At 40.2% G+C, this 18,873-nt stretch overlaps 1 protein-coding gene across 7 annotated transcripts in view; it reads right to left on the reverse strand.

Annotated features, from left to right (window-relative positions):
- Positions 1–18,792, reverse strand: part of CCDC191 (coiled-coil domain containing 191) — a 31,723-nt gene extending 12,931 nt beyond the window's left edge. For 5 of the 7 annotated variants that reach the window (XM_089512473.1, XM_089512467.1, XM_089512470.1 and 2 more), the window contains exons 1-10: positions 18,576–18,792; positions 16,637–16,675; positions 15,357–15,498; positions 12,313–12,456; positions 11,253–11,431; positions 9,534–9,757; positions 8,885–9,047; positions 6,921–7,111; positions 5,419–5,668; positions 913–1,385 (exon numbers count right to left, since the gene is read on the reverse strand). In XM_089512473.1, coding sequence (XP_089368599.1) covers positions 913–1,385; positions 5,419–5,668; positions 6,921–7,111; positions 8,885–9,047; positions 9,534–9,757; positions 11,253–11,431; positions 12,313–12,456; positions 15,357–15,498; positions 16,637–16,675; positions 18,576–18,647 — 1,877 coding nt within the window. In that variant the 5' untranslated portion in view covers positions 18,648–18,792. Of the gene's footprint in view, positions 1–912; positions 1,386–5,418; positions 5,669–6,920; positions 7,112–8,884; positions 9,048–9,533; positions 9,758–11,252; positions 11,432–12,312; positions 12,457–15,356; positions 15,499–16,636; positions 16,676–18,575 lie in introns of those variants that run through there. The other 2 variants (XM_089512468.1, XM_089512474.1) reach the window with 2 other exon arrangements.
- Positions 18,793–18,873: the final 81 nt, after the last annotated feature.

The following is an 18,873-nucleotide window of genomic DNA, read 5'->3' on the forward strand; positions in this document are numbered from 1 at the left end:
TAGATGATGCCCGTCCCCAAGCCGGCAGGAAGATGCCGTGAAGCTGCCTGCCCAACTACATGGTGGGCAGCTTTGTAGCACTCCAGTGTTTATATGCCACACATCATAGGAACGCTACAAAGCCAACGTGACAGCAGAAAAGCTGGCTTTTTGCCAGCATTTTAATACACAACCTATTATCAAGAATAACTATTATATTGTTAAAATAATCTGGGAAAAGTAAAGGCTTTCATGTCTGGCATCCATAGTTTTTTGTGGTTTTTTCGGGCTATGTAGCCATGTTGTAGAAGAGTTTATTCTTGACGTTTTGCCAGCATCTATGGCTGGCATCTTCTGAGAATGCTGGCGAAACGTCAGGAATAAACTCTTCTAGAACATGGCTACATAGCCCGAAAAACCCACAAAAAACAATGTGGAAAAAAATCCAACATATTATCAATTTGCATTGGGCAATGTCCAGCCTCTAATGAGCAATCAAGTATGTTAAAAAATTGTTTGATTACCTTAAATCAGGAGTGGGCAAAATGCAGCTGTGTGCTACATATAGCCCCCAGTGGTAAAAAAAAAACACTCATCACTTTATTCATACCACACTTTTGTCCCTTAGACTGGAAATCAAAATTATCACCCTTGGGGGGTCAATATGCACTCTAGGTGCCTTAGCAGCACCTTTGCAATATTTTGTGTGATTTCTGGTCACTTCATATTTTATAAAAAGGGTTCTCTTGGGCCTAAAATGGTCCAGGGGGCCTAAAACATGGCAAAAATGCCACATCCCCAGAGGGCATTGAGTGGAAATTTGGGGAATTTTTTCCCCTAGATTTTGGGAGTGGCAGATGTGGCCCTCCAAGACTAATGAAGCCCCCCTCCCCCATCTTAAAGCAGGTTTCTGAAAGGATATTAATAAAGTACCTTAATGGTTCTGTGTTACTGAAATTTGATTTCTTTCTTTCCTTGTTTTTTTGTACATGATTGTCAAGTGCTAAAGTAGCAGCTGTTGCTCGTGCAGCCTCCTCCCTGGCTGTCTTTAGTTTCTCATTTTCCTGAAGTTTAAGGATCAGTTCTTGCTGTTCTTGAAGCTGCTGTCTCTGTACTTCAATCAGCTGTTGCTGGAAAGCATGACGGTGCTCCATAGGACCCCAGAAAGCAGGGGTTGGTTTTTGTTTTGGCTTACCTAGATGTTGCAAACAGCTTCTTGTTTGATTACCAAACATGGCATTGTCCTGATTATTGAAAGCAGCATGCTTCAGAGTAACTTGCCATGCCCATTTAGGCTTTGGAGGTGAATGAAGGTCAAATTTCTGACTTGTCTCTAAAGAGTAGGAACTTGTTTTTTCAACTTTTTCAGTTGTAGGATCACCCTGTAATAGGGGTATTTCAGTTACCTGATAAGAGAAGAAAAAACTCTAAACTATATGAAAAGTTACTATTTCTGTCATCAGTCAACAAGCATTTTTATGTTATGAAACTGAAAATAACTCATAGCAACTGTTCCATAATGCTTCAATGACTCCCCAGCTGGATTACTCTTATAGGGAAAAAAGCTGCTTTTTTAGACGATGTTTAAGAATTTCAAGTCTTCTACCTGTCTGCCTACATCAAAAGAAAAATGATGGAAATCAACAAGTAGAAAGAAGACAGGCCCCTAAAAGATAGTTACCCCAAAATGGCTGATGGAGGCTATGGTCCTTCAGATGTTTTGATCTATAATTCCAATTAGCTCAACTCAGCATGTGTTGAACATAGCTATGACCTTCCAGATGTTTCAGACTACAGCTGCCACAGTGTCTAATATCTATTAGACACTGTGGCAGCTGTTCTCTGAAATATCTGGGAGGTCATAATTCCCTCATAATAAGTTAAAAAGATAAAGCAAAATACTTATATTTGTTCCATGACATTTTTTGAGCACTCCAATTTCCCAGAAACTGTCTATGGTGGTCCACCAAACTGACAAGTCATCCTGATGCTTCATATTTTACATTGTTTGTACTGCAGTATCTTTAGCAATCATTAAAAAAAATACATACTTTGAAAAAAACATGTGCATAGTTTGAAGAAACCTGAAAGCTATTTTTAAAAATTTCTTGCCAATAAAGAGGGCCAGCTTCTGGAGAACACATTGATTCTACTCCCTAGCTATGTTCAGATGCAACAATAAGCCAGGATATATATACATCAGCTGTGTGCAAGCATATCAGTCTATGTTATTCCCTTAATGAAAGATTTTGTGTTTGCTTCACTTACAGTATGCCTTGTCTCCCAGGACTCTACAGGTAGTCTAATTTGGCATGGGCCCAGAGCTCATATGAACTTTCTAACTAGTCTCCTTGTTGGCCTTTGAAAAAGGAAACCTACATTAATTTGCAGGCAGGATTTCTTTCATCCAGATTATTCTTTTTTTAAAAAAAAATTGTTCTACAAAAATTTGAAGAAATATTTTTATTACTAATAAAAATAGTATGCACCTCTAGATAGCAAATAATTTTATAAGATGGCTTTTGAAGAGCATCAGAGATAATAGTTAAGAGGTCTGTAATGCAACCATGTCATTTCTGCAATGCAGTTTATCCATATTCAGATTCGCAATCAGGGGCCAAACATCTATTTTAAAGTAAAAACTATAGCTGGGAGTGGTGGCTAGACTATCTGACTCAGTGTGTCTATCTGTGCATATGCATGTGTTTCCAATTTACTACTGGGGCAGGATTAAAAGTGTGCATATGTTTTAGTTTAGCATATAAAGACCTAAACAATTTTCTTAGATCATTCTTACAGCCCTATTTGGTTCTTGGTTCTTGAAGTCATTCATTTCTTCTGATTATACTATATGCTCCTGCAGTAGTCTGGTGCCAGGCAATGGAGCATTATGAAGAATATTCTATCCTCATACTCTTTTGATTTGACATTTTTGATTTTGGAAGCATTTTAAAGACTTATCAGTTTAAAAACCTTCCTAGTGTTTCCAGTCTATCATATTTTTATAGATAAGTATGAACGCATTTTAAATATATGGTTTTTCTCCTGTATCTTTTATTATTGTTCTATACCACATTAAACTTTTCATTTGTAAGCAGTGGGATCCTTAGGTGGAAGTGACCATGTTCTCCTGGAGTTTGTTATACAATGGAGAGGAGAAGCCAGGCACAGTCAAACACGCATTCTAGATTTTAGGAGAGCGGATTTCAGTAAACTTAGAGAAGTATTGAGGGTGATCCCATGGTCAGCAATACTGAAAGAGAAGGGAGTTCAGACCGGATGGGAGTTTCTCAAAAGAGAGATACTGAAGGCACAATTTCAAACAGTTCCAGTGAGAAAGAAAAATGGGAGGTGTCTCAAGAAACCAGGATGGATGACTAAGGAACTTTCAACTGAGCTAAGTTTGAAACAGAACATGTATAAGAAATGGAAAAAGGGGGAAATCACAAAAAAGGAATTCAAAGAAATAGCAGGCATGTGCAGGGGTAAAGTCAGAAAAGCTAAAGCGCAGAATGAACTCAGGCTTGCTAGAGAGGTTAAGAACAACAAAAAGGGCTTTTTTGGATATGTCCGCAGCAAAAGGAAGAAGAAGGAAACGATAGGGCCACTGCGTGGAGAAGATGGCAAAATGCTAACAGAAGACAGAGAAAAGGCAGAATTACTCAACACCTTCTTTGCCTCAGTCTTCTCAGAAAAGGCAAAGGGTGCTCAACCTGAGGATAATGGAGCAGAGGACAGAATAGGGGAATTTCAGCACAGAATAAGTAAAGAGATAGTAGAGGAACACCTTATTAATCTAAATGAATTTAAGTCTCCGGGACCAGATGAACTCCATCCAAGAGTATTAAAAGAACTGGCAAATGTAATATTGGAGCCATTGGCAATAATCTTTGAGAACTCCTGGAGAACAGGAGAAGTCCCAGCAGACTGGAGGAGGGCAAACGTTGTCCCCATCTTCAAAAAGGGGAAAAAAGAGGATCCCAACAATTATCGTCCAGTTAGTCTGACATCAATACCAGGAAAGATTCTGGAGCAGATCATTAAACAGAGAGTCTGTGAACATCTAGAAGGCAATGCCATAATCACAAAAAGTCAACATGGGTTTCAGAGAAAGAAGTCATGCCAGACAAATCTGATCTCTTTCTTTGATAAAATGACCAGCTTGGTAGATGAAGGGAATGCTGTGGATATAGTATATCTTGATTTCAGTAAGGCCTTTGACAAGGTTTCCCATGATATTCTTGCAAACAAGCTTGTAAAATGTGGGCTAGACAAAGTAACTGTTAAATGGATCTGTAATTGGTTGACCGGCCGAACCCAAAGGGTGCTCAACAATGGCTCTTTTTCAGCTTCGAGAGAAGTGACCAGTGGGGTCCCACAGGGCTCTGTCCTGGGCCCAGTGTTATTCAACATCTTTATCAATGACTTGGATGACAGAATTGGGAGCACACTTATCAAATTTGCAGATGACACCAAATTAGGAGGAATAGTTAATACTCCAGAGGACAGGACCAACATTCAAAATGATCTGAATAGACTAGAAAGCTGGGCCAAAGCTAACAAAATGAAATTCAACACAGAGAAATGTAAGGTACTGCACTTAGGGCAGAAAAATGAAATGCACAGATATAGGATGGGAGACACATTGCTGAATGAAAGTACATGTGAAAGAGATCTAGGAGTCCAAGTAGACCATAAGTTGAACATGAGTCAACAGTGTGATGCGGCAGCTAAAAAGGCCAACGCAATTCTAGGCTGCATCAATAAAAGTATAGTGTCTAGATCAAGAGAAGTAATAGTGCCACTGTATTCTGCTCTGATCAGGCCCCACCTGGAATATTGTGTCCAGTTCTGGGTGCCACAATTCAAAAAGGACATTGAGAAACTGGAGCGTGTCCAGAGAAGGGCGACTAAAATGGTGAAAGGTCTGGAAACCTTGCCCTATGAGGAACGACTCAGGGAGCTGGGGATGTTTAGCCTGGAGAAGAGAAGGTTAAGAGGTGATATGATAGCCCTGTTTAAATATTTGAAAGGATGTCACATTGAGGAGGGAGCAAGCTTGTTTTCTGCTGCTCCAGAGAACAGGACCCGGAACAATGGATGCAAGCTACAGGAAAAGAGATTCCACCTCAACATTAGGAAGAACTTCCTGACAGTAAGGGCTGTTCGACAGTGGAACAAACTCCCTCGGAGTGTAGTGGAGTCTCCTTCCTTGGAGGTCTTTAAGCAGAGGATAGATGGCCATCTGTTGGGGATGCTTTGATTTGGATTTCCTGCATGGCAGGGGGTTGGACTGGATGGCCCTAGTGGTCTCTTCCAACTCTATGATTCTGATTCTATGTGTACAAATATTTGTAACTACATCAAATAAATAAATAAATAAATAAATAAATAAATAAGAAAATGTGTAAAAGTACATAATGTGAAAAGGTAATTTACCTCCGTATGACTCACAGACTGGTCTTCAGCTTCTTCTGTCTCATGGTGTCTCTTGTCATCCCATGAGCTAGCCATATCAAGTTTCCCCAGTGTCACTTCCTCTAGTAGCTTTGCCATTTTCATCCTTGTTTCTTCCTTTTTCAAATGTAACTCCCTCTTTTCCACCTCTGCTCGACTCCAGCATTGCCATTCAGCAAAACAATGGCGCAAAATGCATTTCCGATTAAATTCTGTAGCCAACTGTTTTTTCCTTAATGCAAATAGATTCATTAAAGTTAATCACAGGGTATTTTGGTTGGAAGGACTATTACTCTGTCCTGGTTCAATGATGCCCAGCATCAAATTTTAGATGGCACATCCCTTTTCTTACTATATCTACTGCATGGACAACCTTACCATAAGTCAATAAGAAACAGTTGGATTGAACAGAAGAGTCCAAAGGCATGCCATCTTATATCTTCATTTTTAACTTCCAATGGTGTTCCCACACAATAGGAAAAGCATTTTCATCACACATTTAACTACTCTTGCAATAGCTCAGTAATAACCTGTCCAAAAGTACTGTTTCCCAGTATCAAGAATGGCTTCTAGTTTCATAAGCTGAAGTTAGAAAGCAGCCTTTATGCCCTGCTAGTACTAATCCCCCAAGTGAGGAAAAGATCCCTCCACAAATTTACAATCCAAATATTTGTTGGGAAGGAAAAACAAGGTTCAGATGACAACAGACCAATACTTAGTTCTGGTTCCTCTGACTTTTAAATAGCTTCCAGAAAGAGTCAACAGCTTTATGCAGGATCCATTTATCCTGATTCTTTGGTAGACTAGATAATGGGAAACTCAGGCCTGTTACAGACTGCCAAAATAAAGCTGCTTCGGGTCTCTTTGGAGGTATGCTATTTAAATGATGCATGCATCCTAAGAATCCAGAAGCTGCACCAAAGCTGCACTCCAGTGCTTAGGAATGGAGTGTGGCTTTGGCGCGACCTCCGGACTCTTAGGACCCACGCATCATTTAAATAGCATACCTCCAAAGAGACCTGAAGCAGCTTTATTTTGGCAGTCTGTAATAGGCCTCAGTTCCACTGTTTAATACAAATACTGATAAGGGATTAGTGGTTTTAAGTAAAACTTTTATTGTTAGACTTATTGAGAGGGATAAATACATTATATATAAGCTCTGTTTGCTCTAACAAACCCAATAGATGCAATACAAATTTATTACAGAAAATGGAGTTCAACTGAGATAATTCCTTTTAAACAGTACCTTTCAGTATAACTTGTTGGAGGCTTCTGCAGGTGACAAATGAGTTTTAACAAATCAAGTTCAAAATGCTATTACACTCACTAATTCATAATCACCTTGTATTTTTTTAGCAGTCCATTTAAAAACAAAAAAGGAACAGGGTGATATAATTTTATCCTTTTGCATCTGGTACAAAAATTTGTATCTGTTCCAACAAAATACCAGATGTTTTCCTCACAAAGAAATTAAGAATTGCTACCTATTCTGATCCCGAAGCTGGTCCTCCATTTTTTGAGTCTCCTGCTTCAGTTTCTGAGACCATACGTAATCTCTCCAAGCTCGCAGAGTCTTCAGTTGGCACTTCCAGTCTGCAAGAGCTCTTGCTTTTCCCATCTTAAGCCTGAGATCCAGAATAAGCTTATACCAGGCAGAGAAGTACTTCTGTAGGCACTACACTGAGAAGATTAATGAAATCAGCTATATTCTATCATATCCACTGATTGTTATCAGTTCTTTCATGCTGAAAAGAGCTGCAAATGCCTTTACAACTCACTTGCTGTTATACTTCCCTCCCCAAATCTGTATTTACACATTCACACATTTAATGACTGACTTTTTTGTTTTCACTTTTCTAAAATAGCTGTGTTAAAGGGAGGAAGACCACATGCTAGATGGATGGACTCTATTAAGGTGGTCACAGGTATGAATCTAAAAGAACTAAGAAAAGTAGTGAAGGATGGAGATGCCTCATCCACAGGGTCACCATGAGTCAAGATCGACTTGAGGATGTTTAACAACAACAATAAAGAAAGCAAATTAAAAAGGCCTTTAAAAGATTTTAGAAGAAATTGCCTAGAAATCAAAAACCATCTATGCACAGTCAATATTCCCAGGTATAAATTAAACCAGGAAAAAGTTTCCAAACCATGTCCCAATTTCTGCCACTCATCTGCAAACAGTCCATACTCTTGTCCTTTTCACTCTCCCACCCCCCAGGAACATCTTGATATCTCTATGTTTAATCTTCAGGCTGTTTTAATACAATTGGCAGGTAGGTGGGTTTTTTTTGGTTTAGTGAGAACTGCCCAGGAGATGCTAAAAACAACGTTATGCTTTAAGGTACTGAAAAAGACCGAATGTGCATGTTATAATAAGCTAGGATTCCAGGGCAAACCTGGCTTATTATTTACGAGCAGGCATGCTGTCCAATTCCTTTCATCACAAATGGGAAAAGCAAAACGTATCATAAATAATAATAATAAAACTTTAATTTATATCCCGCTTTTTGTTTCCACAATCAAAGCGGCGTACAACCTTTAAAAAATACAATACAGTATATACAATTCCCCCCCCCCCCCCTTAAAAAAGGATCAAACAATTCCATCCATTAAAATTACAGATAAAAATCTAAAAACAATACTGCAATAATAAAATAATGGTGGGCAGAGTCTTAATTTGTATATGTCTGTGGGGGGAGCGTTACATGGCCGGGATCTATTCCGTGAAGGCCTGCCAGAAGAGATTCGTTTTGATAGCTTTCTTGAAGCTCTCAAGGTTGGCAATTTGACGGATCTCATCCGGCAGGCCATTCCATAAAGTGGGAGTGATTGCGGAAAAAGTCCTCTGGGAGGTCGCCGTCAATCTGGTCTTTGTGGACTGCAACAAATTCCTCCCAGAGGATCTGAGGGTACGGGGCGGATTGTACGGAAGGAGGCGATCCCTTAAGTAGGTTGGGCCCAAGCCATGGAGGGCTTTAAAGGTAATGACCAACACCTTGTACTGTGCCCGGAAATGAACAGGCAGCCAGTGGAGTGGTTTCAACATAGGTGTAATATGGTCACTCCTAGTTGTTCCTGTAATCAATCTGGCTGCCATATTCTGCACCAACTGAAGTTTCCGGACTAGGCACAAGGGCAGCCCCATGTAGAGCGCATTGCAAAAATCAAGTATCATGGACCTACTGCCCCTGGTTTTGTTTACTGCAGCATCCAAACTTGGCATTCTTGCTTCTCTTTCCCACAGTGTGCCAGAGTCATAAGCCATGGCTTGTTCTGGCCTGTTAGGGGAAGAACAAGCACGGGTACCAGCTTTGGATGCCACAACAAACAAACCGTGGACATAAGTTCTGAGTTTATTCGGAAGCTCTTGCTTGGCACACGAACGATCAGGAAGTACATAGCAGCATACTGGCTCTTGTCATATAAGGAATATGAAAGAGCTCACCTTCTGATTTGCAACATCAACCTTCTTCAGCAGCTCTTGTATTTTGATGTGTTTCTCCTTTTTTTGTTGTTCTTTCTCCCAATCTATATAGCCTGACACATTATGAAGCAGGCCAAATTCTACCAGCCTCTGAGTTCTCTTTAAACTTTGTCTCTTTCTTTCCCTGAAAATTAAGGCAATTTTTAAGGAGTTAAGAGGCAAACAGTATGTTTTTAAAAAGATTATTATGATCTTTTCATGTCAGTGTGAGACAGTTATCAGATCCCTTATTTTACATAAACTATGCAAGTAAGGCTAGCTGTATGATCTCCTTGTAAAGATGCATCTGGCTATTGGACATGCATTTCAAAGAGCATTCTGAGAAATTCTGGAAACAAGGAAAACCCATTTTCTATATGTAAAAAATTGAAATAAATTTTCTGTATCCAGATAATGAGATCCTAAAATAAATTAGAATAACATCCTACCTTAGTTCCCTCAGAATTCAAGGTGGCATGCACAGATTTTCCCAGCCTATCTCTCATCCAAACACTGACCAGCTCTAGAAACTGCCTAGATTTAGTAACATTTTCCATCATGCATTCTTTTTTAGATTTTGCCCAGGGACCAAAAATACACCAGGAATTGCATGGTTTGATTCTAAACATACATCTTCCGTGCTTCTTCCATCAGTTGCCTTCTATCTACCAACTCTTTTCGCAGCTTCACCATCTGTTTTTGGATTTCCTCCTCTTCTCTTTTGGCTTTCAGAGCCTTTTTCTTTTTCTCTGCCTGGAGTTGTTTCTGAGCCTCTGACATAGCAAATTTTTTCAAGGTTTTCTCTTCTTTTAGACGTTCAAGCTCTTTCTGCCGTCTCAGCCGATTTTCTTTCACCTGAATAAGAGAAGTAAGGCAGCAGTTACAATTTTTTACATTGTCAGGGTATCCTCAGCAACCAAGTATTACTAGTTTGTTAATCTGAGGGTCACATCACACTTGCAGATGACTCATTTCTTTTTCATTGAGATCTTTTCAGACAACACCATACCCTTAGGAAATGCATGAAGAAATACAGAATATGAACTATAGACCCATTGTTACACTCTTCTTTCCAATTTCCTCAGCTGGCATCATCAGGACTTGATAGCACTCAAGTATCAAAATCATTTGGAAGCGACAAATGGCAAAGTGTCCTTGGAGCTGCATGTGGTAACTCTCTCCATAACTGACATGTACAAAAATACTGATTATGTGTTAACATAGAGGTCATTATTGAAAATATTTTATTTATTTCATTATTTATTTAAATATTTCCATTCTGCCCTATATAATTGGATCAGAGTAACACATAAGTAAAATCAATATAAACAGATTAAAACAAAATGCTTTTTAAAAAAATCTAAAACTGTATTTATGTCAACAAATTAAAACAGGTTTAAAAGGTTACAATAGTTTAATGCACATATGTAAAGTTTTAAATTGAAACACATAGTCCTCAAAAGCTTTAATAGATAACTATGGCATTACTTGGAACCAAACTGAACCCAGAGTTGGCACTAGCTAACCTGCAAAGGGTTATTGTTCCACAACTGCATTGTCACAACTGCTGACGCCCTCTCCCATTTCCCCACACAACGCATTGATCTTACCAGTGGGGCAAAAGGTAGCCCTCCAGAATATTTAAATCTTCAGACGGGCATATATAGGGTAAGGTGCCACAGAAACAGGCAAAAGGATCCTGATTTACTAGTCCTGTCTTTGCAGGACAATTGATCAGTGATTTAGTGTTGACTCCAAGTGAGCTACTATAGAATAAATATTCAGCAAGTTATTCTGTTAAACATAGCACACCTAATAGCATACTAATGTCCTGTAAATGGAGTATATATATATGTACATTTTCCTCATATGTCTCCGCATGTCCTTTTTTGGGTGCTGCAGAGGTTGGTTCCTTTCTTCTCACAGCAGTGGCCCAAGCCTTCCTATAACTTACCATACAACCTCTTACTGTAAAGCCCATCCCGCATGTCTATCCCATTCCTTGTGGAGAGCAGCCAAGATCAGGAGCTATGTCCTCATAGCAAACATAAAATAATAACAACATCCCTTGATCTCTAGAAGGCCCTGGTGGATCTGGCTATGGGAATAAATACAATCTTGCCTGCTCCCCACAACATACAGAATAGCAAGGGAAGGAGGCTTCAGTATGTATAGCTATATGCTAAGTCCTAAAGGCCAATAGATGACTCAGCCTAGCATAAATCTACATCAAGAACTACTATGCTGGGTAATGCGGGATTGCAGCCCATATTTGACCAGTATGCACCAGACCTTGCAAGTTTTTTAAAAAGGAATTTCTCATGTAAAAGAAGGCTGTTTTAAAAGCCACCTGTTTATGTCTTAAATCCATGGTAATTCGTGGGTCCCTGGTTTTCTTTTTCTCTTTAAGATCTTCAGTTCTAAGATCTTCCAGTATACCACTGCTCACAACTTCATTTTGCAACAGATGCTGCAAAAAATCCTGCACTGTGGTATCTTCCAACTCTTCTTCCAAATATTCATATAAATCTATAATGCATAAGTCATATGACGAAATTATGAACATACAATGCTAAATCCAGCATTATCCTATCTACTGAAAGCAGTGGGACTTAATTTAGTTGTTAAATGGCATTAGTCTTGTATACTGAAATAAGTACTGTTGGAATCTGCTTTGATTCCTTTGTGGAAAAGCAGAATAATAATAATAATAATAATAATAATAATAATAATAATAATAATTAAAGAGACTTAATTTCGTTGTAATGATCACATCAATGGGAAGTCTTAATTAAGGCCTCTGCAGCAGGATCAGAGCCCAATCAGGTGTCACCTTCCCTCTGAAGTGTCACCTGGTGTGGTCCACACCCCCTGCACTCCCTAATGACAGCCCTGCACACAGTGATGGCAATCACAAGGAAGGTTAGTACCAAGAGCAGCTAACTAGATTTAGGAAAATAAAAAAAATAAAGCAGAACCAGATGTTACTAAGACAAACAATCTTCAAATAGTATTAAGCTTTCCTTATTTTTAATTTCATGTGTTTGCTGCTTATGCTACAAGATCTGATGCCAAAGTTTACACAAGACAAATTATGATTTTACAATAACTTGTATTCAAAACTGTCAGTCTTTTTGTAAATGCCCAAATTATTCATAGTAGCAATTCTCAAACTGGGATTCAACTAGGAATTTCACTTTCTCTATCTCTCATGGAAATAGCCATTTTAATATGAAGACAGTGCATACTAACAGAGGTACAGAATGCTTCGTCCACTGGCACTGCAGCTATTAACATATATACATGCGGCCAAGAGTCATTCACTGGACATTAAATTCCTGTTACAGTGTGCTCAGTATCATTATAACACATTTTCCAGCTCTAACACTGAAATCCAGGCAAGTTCTCACCATCAAATTTCTCATATTTCTGAAAGGCAACAGAGGACTCTTGGGGAGGAACAGAGATGATATGATTTCCAGCATCATCCTCATGATCACTCATCAGTTCCAGTTTCAGTTTGGAATTCATCCAGTCACTAAGCAGTTCTTGAGCTATATTGGTGAAAGCAGTAACATTTTTTAGGGAGATGAGAAGAGGCAACAAAAACTGAAGCTGTAAAATAGCAAGAACAATAAAACTTCATGTGGAAACACATGTTCTCAGAAGCAAGTTCCACTGGATTTTTTAATATTTGCTTCTAAGTAAGCTTCTGCAAGATATTTATTCTTGATCTTTTAAAATTTGTTGGTATTATTCATATTTGATTACCTTATATATTATAAGTCAATCTGGTGGATAAATTGAGGATAGGTTTGGGGCCCCAAATTATGGAATTTGCTTTGACCCATGTATAGGTGGAAGATAAAACCTAGGGGCATGTAACTAAGGATGTAAAAAATGAAGCAAAGAAAAAGGCAATTAGGGGGCGAAACAGACAGCCCTTTTGTGCCAGCTTCCGGGAGGCTTCAGAACATGGCATTTTGACAACACATGCTCTGAAGCTGCCCAGAAGCCGGCGTCATGCCGCCTGCCTGCCCACAGATGGACCAGCTTAACAGCGCTCTGCTGTGTGGCATTTACACACTGCACGTGTGTCATAAAACCGCAAGCAGATTTTTTGCCAGCTCAAAAAGGAGCAGCAATTTGCTGCTTCTTTTGGGGCTTGCAAAAAGCCAGAGTGGGGCTGCGGCGTGAGGTTGCCATGGCCCCAACCCAGCTTTCACAGGGGCAGTTTGAAGCCACCCCTTTGGGGCAGTCTATTCCACCCTCATGTTAGCAATGATTCCAGCCTTTAAATTTAATTTGATAATTTTGCCTGATTTTAGCACAGACCCTGTAAAAGCTGACCAACATGCACTAATGTCTTATTAATTTGCCCTGATTCCCTAGTAAGAAGCAGTATATTTCAAATAATCCCTTTTCTTCACCCTTGCATATTGATCTGTATAGTGGTTCCTTTTCACCATCCAGTGAAAATGCACCATGTTTCCCATGGCTTGGCACTTTCCTTCACTATCATTTGCTTACCAGTTCAGCAAGTCTTGAAGACCAGTTATTCATCAGTTTCTCTGAACAGTCTATAAGACCTGCTAGAATGGACCAAAGATTCCTCTAATCCATCGTCCTGTTCTCACGTGAAACTGGAAAGATGCTACGGAAAAACTCACAAGCCTGGACTGAGCCCTTCTTATATGTTTCTATGTATGAATACTAGTTGCTATACTGCTTATGCTCATGGAGGTTCTGTTTAGTTCTTAGAACTGCTAATAGGCCTACTATCCATTAATTTCTCCAACACTTGTTTTAAAAAATATTTAACTGATACTAGGGCCTTTTACTGACTGCCAGAAAAGGGCGGTCTGGCGGCGCCTCCGCTTGCTCCATGAGGGAGCCGCAGCTTACATACCGCGCGGCTCCCTGGCGGAGTAAAAAGAAACCCCAAAATGGTGCTTCTTCTTGCGGCGCGCTAATGATGCTGCAAGGCGCCAATGGCGCACTCGCAACATCACTAGTGCTGCACGACGTGCGGACGCTAGGCATCCGTGACGTCAAAATGGCAGCACCTGTGTAGAACGGGCGCCGCCATTTTGTACGTCCCCAGGATGTACTAGGGTTAGGGCGTCCAGAATGGAAGCCCTTTCCTAACCCTAGTACGTCCTGGGGACGTACTTTACACCCGTCTGTAATGGGCCTAAGTTACCAGTGTAAATGCATAAATGATACTGTCAAAGGGAGACATTCTACTGCAAACGGAACCCAGCCTGTACGTTGAGAGTATATACAGAACAAAGAGATCCACAACAAAACAAACATTCAATGTTATTTGCCACCTCCCAGTATTCTATTTAGATTCAAATTCAGATTTATTTATTTTTTTAAAAACCCAACAAATCATGCTATAATTGTTTTATTATAACCTGGGAAATGCTTCCATAGTACTGAGAATTAGAATGAAAAAATGATTAAAATAGAAACACTAGTGAAACTATTCTGCCCTTTCTACTGCACAAACATACCAGAGAGACCAAAGAGAACTACAGGCAACAGCTTACTGTTTAAAGTGATTGTACCTAGGGCCTTTTTGGCAGCCCCAGTTTCCTCCTTCCTTCTCCCCTGAGTGGGACAGGCCAGCCTCTATGTGCCTCGGAGTTTATTGGGTTGCTTTTCAATGATCTGCTCCCTCAATCTCAATCCCCTCTGAGGCTCGATCTAGAGCAGTGGTCCCCAGACTATGCCCTTTAAGAGATTTTGGACTTCAGCTCTCAGAAGCCTCAGCCATGTTGGCTAATAGTCTGGGATTCTGGGAGCTTAAATCCAAAATCTCTTAAAGAGCACAGTTTGGGGACCATTGATCTAGGGTGACTTCTTTGGACGGTTTTTCAGGGACTTCCATTGTGAGGAGGTGGGTTGAGGGAGTGGATCATCAAAAAGCAACCCAGCAAATTTTTCCCACTTTGAGGTGCACAGAGGCGGGCTGCAGGGCCTTTTCAGCAGCCTTGGCTTCCTCCCTTCTCCTTCCAGCTGGGTGAACCAGCACTGACCCACGGATTAGAGGACCCAGGTTTCAGGGTAAATATTTTGACTAAAATATCTTGACTTAAAGTCCAGTATATATGGTAGTTATTTTAAGCTACCTTGAACCTCAGAGAAACAACCCTCCACCACTACTAATAGCACCCTTCACCACTACTAATAGCACCCTCCACCACTACTAATCATCACCAGGTAGCCAAATCACCAGATGCAGACAAAAGATAGAACTCATTGAAGCACATAGACATTCTGCCATGCAGCTTGGAGACATGGGGAAAAGGATTCCTGTTTTTCCTGGAAGGAAAATAAATCTTCTGGTCACATATCCAGTTCTTCTGAGATGTGGCCAGTGAATTCAGGTAGTTATTAAATGTTTTCATTAACTGACTGGATCAAACAGTCTACATTTAGGAAATACCTTCTACATATGCCTCATCATGATCCAGTAGTTGATCTGTCGTTTCCAAATCCAGCACTGGGCCATGAAGTCTTCTGGTATAAGATGGTTTTTTTAAGGAAAAGGCCTCAGAAACAGCATACTCAGAGGCTTGTTCTACTCTCTATGAAAAAAGAAAATGAAAGATTAAAAAATATGTCAGGAATATATGAAATACTATTAAGGGGTACAATCAGATTCTTAGTTTGATCAGAATTAATGTAAAGTCACCCCTCCTTTCTCGTGGACTTGAGGTCCACAGTCTTCAATATTCACGGAGAGGCAACCCCCATTATTTCCAATGGGACAACCCTAGTGGTGTGTGCCCTTCGGGCATGTACTCCATTCAAGCCTATGGGGTGGGAATATTGGTGAGTCCCCGTTTTTTTTTGGGGGGGGGGGTCCGGAACGGATCTCCTGCGAAAATGGAGAGCCAACTGTGTATCATACTGGAGTAAAGACAACTGAAAAACAATGAGAACTGGGTCATTTCTTAAAATGTAGGATGCAGTTAAGACAACAGAGAAAATGTGCCTATATTATGGATTATGCACACAATAAGTCTTGAAGCACCTTAAAGACTAACACATTACTGTTAGTTTTTAGAGTGCCATAGGCTCTTGTTTTGGCTGCAATAAATGAGCACAGTCGCTCCTCTGTATAAGCAATGTATAGAACAACCCAAGCCCACATATCAAGGTTACTGGAGGGAAATGAGATTAAATGGGAAAAGACCATTTCACTCTCCTTTTCAGATGCACTTTGGATTGTACTGTAAGTGTGCAATAACTGGCACAATCTCTCTTTCTCTCTCTTCCTTTGAAGTTATAAAATTTTAACTGCACAGACATATTCTTAAGCATCTGTATCAAATGCAAACAAGGCAGAAGAACATGACTAAATTCATAGGCCTATATCTAACTGCTAATCCCAACCAGAGTAGACCCACTGCATCAGTGGGATTATACAACTGTTGACTCATTACTAGGAATTTGGATTTAGGCCACACTGCTCTTGCATCTTCCATATAACTTGGAGTATACATATGGTTTTAGTCCTATTCTGAAAACTGAATTTATTAAAAAGTAAATATAATTACTGTGTACAAAACAATCTTATTATTGATAATTATTAAATCTTATTGAATTGAATGGAGCTTATTTTCAGATCTTAATGGTTAGAAAGCAAGCTTGACTAAACAAAACTGTAGAACAGACTTTCTTCCCAGTACATCCTCCTGCCCATTACTTTATTCTCCTTACCTTGATCCAATGTTCTACATTATCAGCATCAATTTTTTTCTGGGGAAAAGAAATAAAACTAGCTTATCAATCAGTTACATATTAATCTTGAATTAAGACTAAGGACCCCTCTGCACTATGGTTTTTAATAGAATGCTGCACATCTTTGTCAGCTTCTCAGAAAGTTATTTACAATTATTTATTTACTGCTATATTTATATGTAACCACCCAATAACTCTGACCTTTGGATGGCTTGCTATACAAAATGATAAAATACAACTTAAAAACATATAAACATATACATACATATAATAAAATAACCACTTGGGGCATAAATTTTTCCAGTATAAAAAGTAAAGTTGCAATCATCCTAAGCACATGTACAGGGATGAATGTATACCCTACTGAATTCACAGATTTACTTTAGAGTAAGCATGCTAAGGATGACACTATCCAGCAATTCCAGAAGCACCTTGCTTCACATCCTCTTCCAGGGCCCAGCAAGGCTCTGATGGACATTCATAGCTGTTTTATATTTTAAACAATGCTTGGGTTTTATCTTTGCATGAAATATTGCGTCACCACTATAAGACAACACTGCTCTTAGGTTATGAAGAGAAAATGGATTAGGCCAGAAGTGTATCTAGTCCAGCATTCTGTTTTTCACAATTGCCAATCGGATGCCTACAGAAGCCCACAAACAGGACTTGAGGGAACAAGCATCTATCTCTGTTATTTCTCAGCAACTATATTTAGTGTCGTTGTTGTGGTTATCTGCCCTTGAGTTGACTCTGACTTGTGGCAACCCTGTGGATCAGACACATCAAGACCCAGCTATCCTCCGCTGCTGTGCTTAGTCCCTGCAAATTCATACCCGTGACCCCTGTAACTGACTCTGCCCACCAGGCGTGTGGTCTTCCTTTCTTCCGATTACCTGCTACCTTTCCTAGCATTATTGTCTTTTCTACTGATTCATGCCTTCTCAAGGTGTGGCAAAGCATGGCAGCCTTAGTCTGGTCATCCTGGCTTCCAGGGAGAGTCCTGGCTTGCTCTCTTCTAGGACCCATTTGCTTGCCTTCTTTGGCCATCCATGGTATCCCCAGCACTCTTCTCCAGCAGCACATCTCCAATGGGGTTATTCTCTTTCTGTCGGCTCCCTTCACTGTCCAGCTCTAACATCACACAGCGATGGGGAAAAGACGGCTTGGATGGTTCTAGCTTCAGTGCTCAGCTGTATACCTTTACTCTTCAGGATCCTGTCTATTCCTTCACAGCTGCCCTTCCCACTCCTAGTCTTCCTCTGATTTCCTGACGGAAGTCTCCATTCTGATCAATGTCTGATCCTAGGCACAGGAAAGCTTTTACTATTTCGATTTCCTCATTGCATTATTATTATTATTATTATTATTATTATTATTAGAGCGCCCTAAGTTTACACAGCGCTTTACATAGTCATCACTCATTGTCTAGGCTGAATTAGTGCAGATCCTGCATGGTGATTATTTTGGGGGTTTTTTATGTTCAATATTAATCCTGCCTTTGCAAAATGAGTAACATTTGAAAGGGGAAAGATTGGGGGAAGAGACATTTGAAAGGGTCAAATAAAATAAGAAAAGAGGAAGAATAAAAACCTGCCAAGAGCCCAAAACCATCTAAAATAGCAACATTGCGCGACTAAAATGTCTCTTAAAACAAGACTGATTCGTAGACGAAGAAAACAAAGTAAGCAGCAGATTAACCACCAAGTCATCTGGAAGTCCTTCAATTGGGCCTGAAAAGGTGAGTCCCTGCATTGGGAGAAAGGCTGGATATAAGGGAATAAGATAATAATAATAATAATAACAACATCTGCTGAGTAATTAATTATAAAATAATAATAATAATAATAATTGCTGCTGCTGAGTAATTAATGACAAAATGATATGAATAGCAGCAGCTGCTGAGGGATGACTCTTTTACCTTCTCCCTCGACGGAGCCTGGCTGAAGCGCCGCCAGCGATACAGCTTGCGCCGGGGGCCCAGGGCCGCCATTTTGTGGGGGAGATAAAACCCCAGTAGCCACTCCGCTTCCCTTCCTCGGGGTCTCCGCTGTTAGTCGCTTCGGGGGTCTGCGCGGGGGCTGCCGGGAAATGGAGTCCTTCCTCTTGTCCTCCCAAGGGCCGCGGAGGGCGCGCGGACTACAACGACCAGGCGTCCTTCCGCGTTGCCGTGGCAACCCCGCCGCAAGGCGCCGCGCCGTCCGTTAGTGATGACGACG

This window comes from Sceloporus occidentalis, unplaced genomic scaffold (assembly GCF_023333645.1).
Source record: "Sceloporus occidentalis isolate IW3139 unplaced genomic scaffold, rSceOcc1.0.p SCAF_2, whole genome shotgun sequence".
Lineage (NCBI taxonomy): Eukaryota > Metazoa > Chordata > Lepidosauria > Squamata > Phrynosomatidae > Sceloporus > Sceloporus occidentalis.